This window comes from Lepidochelys kempii, chromosome 5 (genome assembly GCF_965140265.1).
Source record: "Lepidochelys kempii isolate rLepKem1 chromosome 5, rLepKem1.hap2, whole genome shotgun sequence".
NCBI classification, from domain to species: Eukaryota; Metazoa; Chordata; order Testudines; family Cheloniidae; genus Lepidochelys; species Lepidochelys kempii.
Window position 1 is genome coordinate 68,801,504 of NC_133260.1, and position 13,331 is coordinate 68,814,834.

Sequence of the window (13,331 nt, forward strand, 5' to 3'; positions counted from 1 at the left end):
AGTATTTTGTAAAATCAGCTATACCATATGTGTACAGAAGTTAACACACACACAGTGCACCAGGATATCTCTGAAAGGAAGATCAGGCTCAAATATATAGTTTTGATGTTCTTGCCCTGAAACTCACCTATTTCTCCTTTGTCTCACATCTTCACCTTAGGTATCAGTTGGAGGAGACAGATGCACTAATACAAGTCACTGTATTTATGTTATTACCACAGTGAGTGGCAACATTTAGAACAGAATTTGTTGGAGACGTATTTATAACTCACATTAAAAACAAATTGTTTGTTGACACCAACATCATAATCAGCAGCTACATATTTTTCTTCCAGTTCTTCTACATTTTACTAAAGGTGTTTGGCCTGACATTTTTAATGGCTCTGAGAAAGCTTTCATCCCATTGTGGTTATCCACTTTGATATTCCAATGAGACTATCCAAGTTATTTGTTCTTTGGATCTAGGTGCTAACTCTGCCGCAATAATAAATAGCAGAGTTGAAGAGCCTTAATGTCGCATTCAGCTTTTCACTTGGATTTCATGTTCCATTACATCATCTTGGCCTTGCATCACTGGAGCATAATTAGATGTGGATGCATGTCAAAGTGGTCCAGGTAAGTTCAGTGTAGTTCCCAGTGAATAATCTCAGTACAGAAAACAAAGGCTACTACAGTTCGCTGATGCTGGCTAGAGCAATACAGTTCTCTCTCAAATGAAATGGCAATTTAAAATCTGCCAAAACATTATGATATCTATCAGTTTTTATGAAAATCTCTATGCTAGCTCAGAAACATTTTCTCAGGAACAAGCACTGTACCAGCCACTCAATGGTTGGCTAAACAGTACTCTTGTAAGGAGATACAGTATTTTGCTATTGAGATTACTCACAACAAAGACAGAGACATTTAAGGCCTAATGCTGCAGTTTCTGACGTCAATGGGAGTTCTGCCATTGCCTTCATGGAAAAGAGAGAAGGCTATTAAAATGTAATTTTACTTTCAGTCAGTCTTAATTATACAGTAATGGAAGGACTCATTTAAATGTCCAATTTATAACATTTATAAACATCATTAAAACAGCTTTGAAATAATAATTAAATTTTAGAATCATCTTTATAAGTAATGTTTACCCTATGTGAACAGGAACTGGTCTTGGGAATGAACTCAAATGGAACTTTCTCTCTTAATTTTGAAGCTAAAAGTGCATCACTGCCAGTGACACTGATAAAACATATTTACGAAATTAAATGCTTTGGTAGAATACTGAATTAGACTTTTCCCAGATTTAAGAGCAATGAGCGCCATCTCATTAACAGTGTTCATTTTCCCATACCCTCCTATATTCAAAGCACACTGTTGTGCGAATACACAAATTGAACGTTGAGATTAAGGTAGAGTCCTAGAATAGAAAGTCCTTGCATGTGTGAAGAGAAGGAGAACGTTTTTCTCCCATTGTATCACAGCAATGGGGAATCAGCAGGTCCCTGATCTAAACCCCAATACTGATTCATGGTGGTTACCAGGCATGGCAAGCTGCTGACATGTATCCACACTTGCTCTGACCTCCACTGATATCCCAAATTGCTGACTTGGTTACTACATACGTTATAATCTCCCACATCACGACAACTCTTATATCAGGAAACACTGAACTCCCATCTTCCTAAGTGTCTTTGAATAAACCAGATGTTAGCCCTCTTTTAAGGATTAACCAATGCAATCAAAAAGGCTAGAAAGTCCAATCTTGCTATAAAAACAACAAAGAACCAAACCAAACAAAAGAAATCCTACCTAAGATAACCACCAATAATCTAATGCATTTTATTTTACTGTTAACAGAAAAGAAAGACATGCACATATACTGATTTACCCTTATAAATGGTATGACTCCCCCTGCCAATTCAAAAAGCTGTCTTTTACATATGTCCATGGTGGGTAATCTGGGGTCATACAGTTGCAAATACATGAAATTAAACTAAATCCATATGTTGGTATCAGTGGACAATCAGTGGGTTCCCTAGTGAAAAGTCATTCACCAAAAGGCCAGTGGGGTCCAGCAAAAGCTGCAGGAAGATATGGTCCCCATTGTGTGAACACAAGCAGGTGGCATCTCAGCCACTGGGCCAATTTTGTCAAAGAACAGACATGACTGTATCCATCTACAGAGGCAACAGAATCAACATTGTGAAAAGATTAAGGACTGTGGAGCCATACAGTATACTGCACACTTCCACTAGTCTGATCCACCTCTTCCCTCTCAGGAAGCCCCTATCCAAGAAGACAAGGAGGAGAAGAGGAAGAGGGAAAAGGTCACCACACTCACATAACACTCCAAAGTGAAGATGGGATATTGATGCCAGGGCTAAAGGGGTGAAAGGCCCTGTGGGGGCTTCCTGGATGAGTCATAGAGGATTGGAGCAAATGAAGAAGGGAGAGGGGGCTTAGTGCAACCAGGAGTTCAGGCCATTTGGACTGACCTGTAGGGCAGATGGATTTGGGTGTTGTGGGAAGGAGAAGGGCCTTGTGGGCAGTAAGGAGCAGTGGAGCAGCCGTGGGCAAAGAGGGAGGTTGAAGAAGGGATTTGGCAGGGTGATGTTTTCTGGGCATGTTTATTTTGGGGGCTGTGCAACAAGGGATTGGGTTATTTGAGAAGATGGGGGCTGGTGTGGTGGGGAGGTGAGATGAGTGGGGACCATGGAAGGAGGAGATTTTGTGGGGTTTGGGGCAGTGGGTTTATTTGCGGGGGTGGGAGATGGGTCCAGGTGTGTGTTTAAGCAGGGGCAGGGGGCTGAGTGGGGGTGTTATTTGTGGGTCTGGTAAGGGTTGTGGGATGGGGATTGAGGGGAGTCAGGTGAGAGCTGTGGGAAGGGTGCGAGGTCTATGGCAGAGAGCTGTGGAATGGGGGAGCACAGAGAACTGCCTAGCTCCCTCCTCTGCAGCCCCTTCCCCTTCTCCTCCCCTCCCGTCTCACTCCCTCCCCACTTCCACTGCTGACACTAGCCCCAGCTCCACTCCAAAGCAGCAGGAAGGGACAAGCAGGGAGGGGGCTGGGTGCTGTCTGCAGCATTGTGATGCAGTCCCAGCAGACTTGCCTAACCACCAAGGTCTGGAGACTCTTCCTGCTCATCCTGCTGCTCTGATGTCCCTGGAGCCGGAGCTTCACCTGCCAAGCTGGGATGTGCAAGCAGGTGGCATGTGGTTCAGATTTAAGCGCCCTCTAGCTCAAACTATCTGATGCCTGTGCCCCTTCAGCCACTCCCATCCACAACATCTCCCCAGGCAACCCAGTAATGGCACGTCAGGGAAGAGAATGAGACTCAGAGGGAGCCAATGGGAGAAGATGAGTGGGAAATTCTGAAGTGCCAGAGTGTCACCAAATGCCAAATGACAGGTTTCAGAGTAGCAGCCATGTTAGTCTGTATCCGCAAAAAGAACAGGAGTACTTGTGGCACCTTAGAGATTAACAAGTTTATTAGAGCATAAGCTTTCATGGGCTACAGCCCACTTCATCCGATGCATAGAATGGAACATATAGTAAGAAGATATATATATATACACACACACATACAGACAAGCTGGAAGTTGCCATACAAACTGTGAGAGGCTAATTCATTAAGATGAGCTATTATCAGCAGGAGAAAAAACTTTTGTCGTGATAATCAAGAGAGCCCATTTACACAGTTGACAAGCAGTTGTGAGGATACTTAACTTAGGGAAATAGATTCAATATGTGTAATGATCCAGCCACTCCCAGTCTCTATTCAAACCCAAGTTAATGGTATCTAGTTTGCATATTATTTCAAGCTCAGCAGTTTCTCCTTGGAGTCTGTTTTTGAAGCTTTTCTGTTGCAAAATTGCCACCCTTAAATCTTTTACTGAGCGGCCAGAGAGGTTGAAGTGTTCTCCTACCGGTTTTTGAATGTTATGATTCCTGATGTCAGATTTGTGTCCATTTATTCTTTTGGGTAGAGACTGTCCGGTTTGGCCAATGTACACGGCAGAGGGGCATTGCTGGCACATATCACATTGGTAGATGTGCAGGTGAACGAGCCCCTGATGGCATGGCTAATGTGATTAGGTCCTATGATGGTGTCACTTGAATAAATATGTGGACAGAGTTGGCATTGGGCTTTGTTGCAAGGATAGGTTCCTGGGTTAGTGTTTTTGTTGTGTGGTTGCTGGAGAGTATTTGCTTCAGGTTGGGGGGCTGTCTGTAAGCGAGGACTGGTCTGTCTCCCAAGATCTGTGAGAGTGATGGGTCATCCTTCAGGATAGGTTGTAGATAGGTTGTAGGTTGATGATGCGTTGGAGAGCTTTTAGTTGGGGGCTGAAGGTGATGGCTAGTGGCGTTCTGTTATTTTCTTTGTTGGGCCTGTCCTGTAGTAGGTGACTTCTGGGTACTCTTCTGGCTCTGTCAAACTGTTTTTTCACTTCAGCAGGTGGGTATTGTAGTTGTAAAAACGCTTGATAGAGATCTTGTAGGTGTTTGTCTCTGTCTGAGGGGTTGGAGCAAATGCGGTTGTATCGTAGAGCTTGGCTGTACACAATAGATCGTGTGGTATGTTCTGGATGGAAGCTGGAGGCATGTAGGTAAGTATAGCGGTCAATAGGTTTCCGGTATAGGGTGGTGTTTATGTGACCATCACTTATTAGTACAGTAGTGTCCAGGAAATGGACCCCTTGTGTGAATTGGTCTAGGCTGAGATTGATGGTGAGATGGAAATTGTTGAAATCATGGTAGAATTCCTCAAGGGCTTCTTTTCCATGGGTCCAGATGATGAAGATGTCATCAATGTAGCGCAAGTAGAGTAGCGCTGTTAGGGGACGAGAACTAAGGAAGCGTTGTTCTAAGTCAGCCATAAAAATGTTAGCATACTGTGGGGCCATGCGGGTACCCATAGCAGTGCTGCTGACTTGAAGGTATATATAGTGCCAAATGGTTGGGCCACGGCCCAGGTGGCTCCCCAGCTTTCTGGCCTATGGAAAAGATGCATTTGATAATATCTGCATGTAATAAAAAGTTAATTAATGCAATCATACCCTCTGTATTCCAGGAGGTGGAAGAAAAACCCACAAGCTGCACCAAATATAGAGACATACCCCCTCACCATGCCATGTGAGTTCCTGGGATCATCACCTACGCAGCCCTCAACAGGACCCTTCCTACTCTATCAACTGTAGACAGAGAGAAAAAGCAAATTAGAAGTTAGAATATATAGAAGAAGATGAAAAAGCCCACAAAGCAGTTTTGTGGGGTCAGTTTTGGGATCCTGAAGGCTAATTTTGCCTTCAAGATCCCAAAGCTGACGATCAGCCATGCCTTTGCATCACAGGAGATCCAGTAACTAATTTAAAGATGAGGCTGAAACAAAGATCCTGCAATGAAAACCCCTGCCTGTGAAGCAACCTGTATACATCCCCAACCCAAATTCTAACACTGATTAGTCGCCCACTCTATTAAACTGTAGCAACTCCTCCAGCCAAGGGCCTGGACTGTCTCAGATGTAACATGTAACTTCCTTCTTTTTCCTCCCCACACCATGCAGCATGGGGGCAAACAAGTAGTTTGGGGGAAGTGAAGCAGCAGGTCCCACCTGACAGAAGTGAAGGTTGGGGGAAAGAAGAGGCACCTGGAACACAGCCACAGCTGATCCTGGCTGAGATCTCCCTTCCCCACCCCCTGCAGGTGTCTTTGCTGTTCCTGGGCCCAGCTAGCAGGGTGTGCATTCACTAAGCATGAAACATGAACATTTCAAGGTATAATTCTGAATGTTACTGGCTTTTTACAGCAAAAGTAGAAACAACTTCGGGCTAAGAAACTAGTTTGCTGTATTTAAATATCCTTGTAGACAGAGAGAAAAAACAAATGAGAAATAAGAATCTATGAATCTTCAGAAACCAAACATCGGATTGTGGATCTTACTTGTGTCAGAGAGAAGAGAAAATACAATACACCATAAGGATTCTATGACTGATCTCTAATATGTTAATATTGTACAACTAGCCATTTATAAAACCAGCTGTGAGACATATGTGCACAAGCAGAGTACTGGACTTTACATAATACCTGTTGATAAATACATGCAGATTTGAAACTAAATTTACCTCAGTTTAGAAACACCATGAACACGTATTATGGGACATATGGTGGAAATATTCCTTACAAGAGCTCTCTTAGTTCCTGACATGTGTATGCGCTTTCAAAAGAAACAGAAACCCTTTTGTAAATAAGAGTCTAGCATTCTGTGTTTCTAAGGTTACTGTTTGGTATCAATCTATCTTTTTGTACCTTTATAAGTGGCAGGAAGGTACTCACCGAACCATAAATCCTTCCCAAGATATAGTATGGGTAGTTTGATTGAATTGCAACTAATTGCATATTTTTGTTCAAATGAAACTCCCAAACTTTTTAGGAAAGGAAAGCTATATTTCTTGGCTTATATGGGTCTGACTACCCTATGTAGGTATGCAATGTAGCTGTAGCCATGTTGGCCCCAGGACATTAGAAAGACAAGTTGGGTGAGGTAATATCTTTTATTGGACCAACTTCTGTTGGTGAGAGAGACCAGCTTTTGAGTCACACAGCACTCTTATTCAGGTCTGGGAAATATACTCCCAGCATCACGACTAAATGCAAGGTGGAACAGATTGTTTAGCATAAGTAGTTAGTACATATTGTAAGGGACCACTCAAGGTAGAGTGGCTCAAAAGCCTGTCTTTCTCCCCAACAGAAGTTGGTCCAATTATCTCACCCACCTTGTCTCTCTAATGCCTCACATAGATAGGTGTTAGTATAGTGAACTCCAGGGGCTGAGGGGATTGGGCCTAAGAAACCTCTTTAGTTATGCCTTCCATGTTTAGTTCGAAAAAAGAACAGTCTCTTTGGCCTTTATACAGTGTTTTCTTAATGTTATTTCTGGCTATGCACCAGATTTGTCATGCTAAAAGAGTTAGTTGGCCTATTTCTTAACCATTGCTCTATTCTAATATGAATAAGGCCTAGTACCAGATTCCCATAAATTAGGTGTGAGAGAAATTATACTTGTATTAAGCATGTGAGTGATCATTTGTCTATGACAAAATAATCTAGTGCTGGCAGACAGAACAGTAGGGAGTTTACATTTGTTGTCATTATCATAAATGTGTCTGTTCATATAAAGGACTCATTTACATTTCTTTTTTTAAGTTTGGACTTCCATATCTACAGAAATAAGACAGTTGTTTTTCTAAAAGGTATGCTCTAGTACAGCAGTTCTCAAACTATGGGACAGGCCTCCATCCTCCCTCAATAAATAACACAGCGTTAAAATATACAATGAGAACAGGGAAAGAGAAAAACTAAAAGGTACAAGTAAGGGAGTAAATATAGATGTTTGCAGATGAAATTTCAAAATAGATATAAATTTGAGAGGCAGAGAGCTATAAAAAGCTATTCCATGTTGTAGGAGCTGCAGGGGGTTTGCCCACTAATAGCGTCCAGACAGTGTGTGTAGGAAGAAACAGAAAGTGTCAGTCAGTCACTATGTGGAAGGAGCAGAAGGGTAATAAAGAGAGACAGGGTCCCTGTGGAAGGCTAGAGTAAGTCCCAAAGAAGGCAATTTTGTCCCCTTCATTTTAAAAAAGAGAACATTTTAAAGCATTAATTTTTAAGGCAGTCAATTATCTACATCTAAACAATTCTCTAGGAGCCCATCTGTTTTCCTTACTATTTTTTATGGTATGGGGAAAAAGAAAGGACAGCAAAAGACTATGTCAAAGATGTGAAATTGCTTAAGTAAGTTAAGCAAGAGAAGAAGAAATCAGAAGTATGTGCTTCTTTCATCAGGTTCAAATAACCAAAGACAGGGTTATGGCATGATGAATGTCCCACAAAAGAAAAGATACAATCTGGTTAGACTATATACGAGACAATAGAAAATAAGTGGTGTACAATTATAGTTTTTATAGTCTGCTTAATGCATTAACGCTTTCCCACAAAAAACGGGTGGGAAAATGAAGAACATGCCAATTTACTGATTAGGTCTAAAAGCTTCAGCTTTTTCCCCCCCTTTCCATTTTATTTCACAATCACTCCTCTTCAGCACTACTGCTTGTTAAACCAGCCAAGGTAATGATTAGAGCTGGTCGGAAAAATTTCAACAAAACATTTTTTTGTCAGAATTAGACAATTCATCAACATTCTTTAGCATTGTGTGTGACCCAGGAACCTCTTGATGCTAAATGGACGGGTGCACAAGAGTTACAGGGATCCCCTGGGTCTGGAATTTATATTCTAGTTCACCAAAGAGTATCATGTAAAGTTTCTACTGAAAATATGTGTCACACTGGTCATCATAACCTTTGTGAAATGTATGTATAGATAATATGTAAGGAGATAGGCATATATATATATATATATAGGAAATTATGTTCTTAGAACATTGTAGTTAAAGGCAGGTTACCCAGAGCATGCCTTTGACAGGTTCCACCAAAGAGAAGGTAGGAGACATACCCTGGTTGCAGGGCTGGCCTTACCATGAGGCGAACTCAGGCGCCTCAGGTGCCAGACTTGGGGGAGAGGGAGAGCCACTAAGACCCAGAGTGTAGAAAATTGTGTCTGCTGCTGGTGCATATGTATTCTCTCTGCTCTAGATTATCCCTGGTTTTTGTAACTTGCAAGTTTTGCCTAGAGGGAAATCCTCTGTGTTTTGAATCTGATTGTCCTGTAAAATTATCTTCCATCCTGATTTTACAGAGGTGCTTCTTTTACTTTATTTTTTCTTTATAATAAAGTTCTGTTTTTTAAGAATCTGAGTGGGGTTTTAGTGTCCTACAAACCCAAGGGTCTGGTTTGTGCTCACCTTGTTTATTTTTCAAGCCTCCCCAGGAAAGGGGGTGTAGGTTTGGGGGGATATTTTGTGGGAATAGGAACTCCAAGTGATGCTTTCCCTGATTCTTTGTCTAAATCACTTGGTGATGGCAGCATACCTCAGTTCAGGGACAAACAGAGATTTGTGCCTTGGGGAAGTTTTAACCTAAGCTGGTAAAAATAAGCTTAAGGGGTCTTTCATGCAGGTTCCCCCATCTGTACCCTAGAGTTCAGAGTGGGGAGGAAACCTTGACAGCTTCCTTCTCCATTTTCCCTGGGTGCCTGTAAAGGGTGATTAAGAGCATAAAAGACAGGCTCCCAGGGAAAATGGAGAAGGAACTTCTCAGTTCCAGTGCCCAGGTTTGACTCAGAGCAGCTGGAAGCAGCCATTACAAGGAAAGCCCTTCTGAAGCCCTACAGAGCTGTGATGGATCATGCTTAGTTGCTCTACCAAGATGGCATATACACAGTCTGGTCAGCACCAGGAGCTGGGGGATAGAGCATACTCAGCCAGTCTTTGGGGATGGACACCATGAGGGGTCACTGTGCCAGGGAAGAAGAAGGGGTCTATGACCCTGGAGGTTGGATTGGGAACCCTGGGAGGAGTAAGTTTTACCCAGGGCTCAGTGGCACTACCTAGCACAGAGAATAGGAGAACTGCTGAAGCCCAGGTTGTGGGAGGAGCAGGGAGGTTCAGTCCCAGCCTCCCATCATATTTAGGTCATTGGTCTGGTCACATACAGGAGCTGTGAGCATGCTCAGTTGTTCTGTGGAGATGGTGCACGCATAGTCCAGTCAACATTAGGAGTTGTGAGAAGCTCAAGCATGCTCACTGAGGAGATTTTAGCTGTTAGAGCTAAAAGTCCCTACTGAGCATGTGTAAAGTTAAATTTTTCAAATGAGTTCACTAAATTTGGGCAGATTTTCATAGGAACAACAAGAGGCACATCCCTGATAAAAAGACCACTCCCTTCCGAACTTCAAGTCCCTGCTCCAAAGCCTGGAGTCAGTAAAACGTTTCAAAGTATAGGTCTCAAAACAATTTTAACAAGGGCAAAACAATGTATTTTCCCCTAGCTTTGTTCTCAGAAATGGCGGAAATTTCCCAGCCAAATTAAGCCTGAGGATACCCAGTATGGAAAATTTCAGCTCAAACAGTTAAAGTCTGGCAAAGTTAAATCAACTGAAAACATGGTCTTATAATAGGAAATGTTGAGCAACCTTAATAATAGTCAATGCTATCAGCCTTGCCTATAATAAATAAGACAAAGTTCTTATAACTACTTTATCTGATTATCTGTAAGCTTCAATGAATGACATCACAATGATACGTAAGGATTTTTTTAATATTACTATTAATTCTATTAGCTTGCGTAACATAGAATTTGTTCTGTGTTTGTATAGTGCCAAGCACCATGGAGTCCTGGTCAATGACTGGGGCTTCTAGCCAAGAAATTTGTCTGATCATATATACAATAAATAAATAATAAATATAAATTTTATTCAAACTTCTTTTGTGCTCAGGACTACAAAGCAAATGTGTTACTTTGGAACTTGTTTTCCTTCCAGGTCCATAATAGTCTAGTTTATCAATCTCTAGGGCATGCTGCAAGGCTCATTTATATTCTGTAGTGATGAGGGACTGGTAAGACTCGTATGGGAGACTGTCAAGATCTTAAATATGTTTTCAACTGCTGGGTTATTCTATATTTTCACTTTTGGGCAATGGCAGATAGTTGGGGAGTCTCTTTTTAAAGTGTGGAAGAAGCACCTGCAACAAAGGATGGGTGTTCATTTTTACAACATGAGTGTAAACATCTAAATAAATAAAAACTAAAAGCAAATTGTACGTACATCTGTGCCTTTTTATTGTGTGTCCATATGGAATATATATGAATGAGTAAATTCACACTCAATATGCCCTCATTTATGTATAGCTCACAATCTGTTAGGCCCAAATGTGTGTCAGAGACACAAAATTACGGACACATCAAAATAATGAAAAAGGAAAAGTGTGAAATAACATGGATTTAATTTACATAATAATAGAGTTTTTAATAAACATGGTTTAGTATTTCTGATGTTAAAAATTCAGAGTAAAGAAAGTGGTTTAACAGTAGGTCTGTGTTAGTTCTAAGATGAGTGGCGTTTCTTATAAGCAGACAGAGCACAGAAATATGTTGTAGTTTGATACTTGTTACAACTCCTGTAACTCTCCATTACTTGAATATGAAGGGAAGAAAAAATGCGGGCTCAAAGGTGTGTCAGTTTTAAGTGATGCTTATGGCATGTAATATACATGTGCTCTCATCTAAAAATAAAAACATGAATTTGTTTTGTTGCTTTGTTTGCAGAAGAGCACATTTAAAGACAGTAGAATCTGGTAACAGCAATACAATCTGTACCATTCAGTATCCACTCAAAAGATGTTAAAGTTAGGGTGTCAAGGAAATGGTACAAGTTAAATAGCAAGCTTGTCATTCAGGTTTTGTAGATGGATGTTTCATTTTATAAGACTGCAGCCCTTGGTTCAATGCATACTTAAAAGACAACAAAAACATGGCAATTAACTTTAACTTCTTGTGAAAAAAGTTTAATATGTAAGTACAGAAATTCACTCCATCAAGAGTCTGAAAAAAATTGGTTGCATGCTGAATGTACTGTCAGTATTAAATAGTGCTTCTGAAATTACTAAATTTCACCCCCTCAGTTTATTGAACATTTCTGTTTAATTGATGGGAGTTGCAGACAACATTTCTGTAAGCCATTCTTAATTAGTGTATGTACCGATTATAATGCCATGTTTAGAAATAGATCTCAGTCTGTCTTCCTGTCATATTTAATAGATTTCCAATAAACAGTTTAAAAGCATTCCTTGTGAGAGATGAATTATACTGATGCTCTGTCGTGCCTTCATAGTTAAGGGTCTGTCAGTATGTCCATTATAAACTATTTTCACTATCTAAATCAGGCATAAACATTTCAGAGTTCAATTTATGAGTGTTACCTTTTAGATTGTAAGAACTTTGGGGCAGGGATTTGCTTTCCTTTGTGTGTATGCACCTCACACAAGGTGGGCACTAACAGAAGGTAGTAATAAATAATATGTGGAGGGTTAAATTAAAAAAAAAACCCCTCTAAACAGTCTTCAACTAATCCCTGGCACTATCAAATAGCCTAGACACCAAGTAGGCCTTGATACAGAGTATGTATTCTCAAGGAGCTGTTACTGTACATCACGCCAGTGTTCTTCAGGCTCAGCGAATGTCTTGAGTAAGGAAATTAACACATGAAAACACAAGGCTGAATTCTATGAGGTGCTGAGTTCTTGCATCTACAACTGAACTCAGTGGGAGTCAAGAGATGACTTAGTGTTCTGATTAGTTAACAGAACTTGCAGGAGCTCAGCTGCTGCTAAGCATTTTTCTGGTTTACACATTTTAGGAGATAGATGTTTCTTCTAAATCAAATTACATATACAATAATTACAACCATATCTAAACATTGTGACTAATTCCTTTATTAAACCCCAAAGAAATATACTGGAATTGATTACGTGTTTGACTTAAGATTCAAAAGCAAGAAAATTCTTAACTGAAGCTCGCACATCATTCTGCTCGTATGGTAAGGCAGCACAATGGGTAGTGATAAATTTAGACTCTTCTGAGTCAAATATACTCTCTATGTACATTGAGATAATGTAAAGGAGTCTAGGCTGAAATGATACCATTAACAAACTTTTTTTCTGTGGGGTAAGAAACATAATATAAGATTCATATGCAATTTTAACTAGCGAGCATAAAGGGTTAGAAATAAAAGCCTTTCCATGGAAGCATTAACTGCAGTCTGACTTTTGTTATGGAACCTGAACAAATTAACATGGGGTCAGCTATAGCCCCACTATGTCATAATGCCAAAGATACAAACCAATTCCTTTTCATGGAGTTTTGCAAATGTCAAGTTCATTTTTAACCTCATGGTGACAAAATGGAAATGAGTAAAAATACAAGTTTTTGCAATCCACTTTCCTTAACATTTGATAGTTCATGTGAAACAGGCTTACTTTGTTACAGATCTTCATGAATAAAATTCATTGGAAAGAGATACTTCAGTCTTGTGTTCCTATTTCTGTTTTTAAAAGCATTATATGCAACTTTATAAAAACTCTTGGGTAAAGATGATCGACTCTTGTATTTCTGAAAAAAGAAAAGGAGTACTTGTGGCACCTTAGCTCATGCTCAAATAAATTGGTTAGTCTCTAAGGTGCCACAAGTACTCCTTTTCTTTTTGCGAATACAGACTAACATGGCTGTTACTCTGAAACCTTGTATTTCTGGTATCAGGTTGACATAGCATGTTGCCAAGTGCCTCAAGAGAAAGCTAAAAGCTCAATAAAAGCGGCACAGATGGTGTACTTATTCCAGGATTACCAAAGAGAATACTCTAATGTTTCTCTTGAAAGCTCTTCATACTTTGATGTATG

General features: G+C 40.4%; 1 protein-coding gene across 6 annotated transcripts in view; it reads right to left on the reverse strand.

Annotated features, from left to right (window-relative positions):
• FBXL17 (F-box and leucine rich repeat protein 17) overlaps positions 1 to 13,331 on the reverse strand; it is a 485,194-nt gene that overhangs the window by 111,281 nt on the left and 360,582 nt on the right. The window contains exon 8 of one of the 6 annotated variants that reach the window (XM_073344634.1): positions 4,798 to 4,977. The exons of the other annotated variants lie outside the window; for them this stretch is intronic. Within the exon in view, the coding sequence (XP_073200735.1) occupies positions 4,868 to 4,977 (110 nt within the window). The 3' untranslated portion in view covers positions 4,798 to 4,867. Of the gene's footprint in view, positions 1 to 4,797; positions 4,978 to 13,331 lie in introns of those variants that run through there. 6 annotated transcript variants of the gene reach the window in all.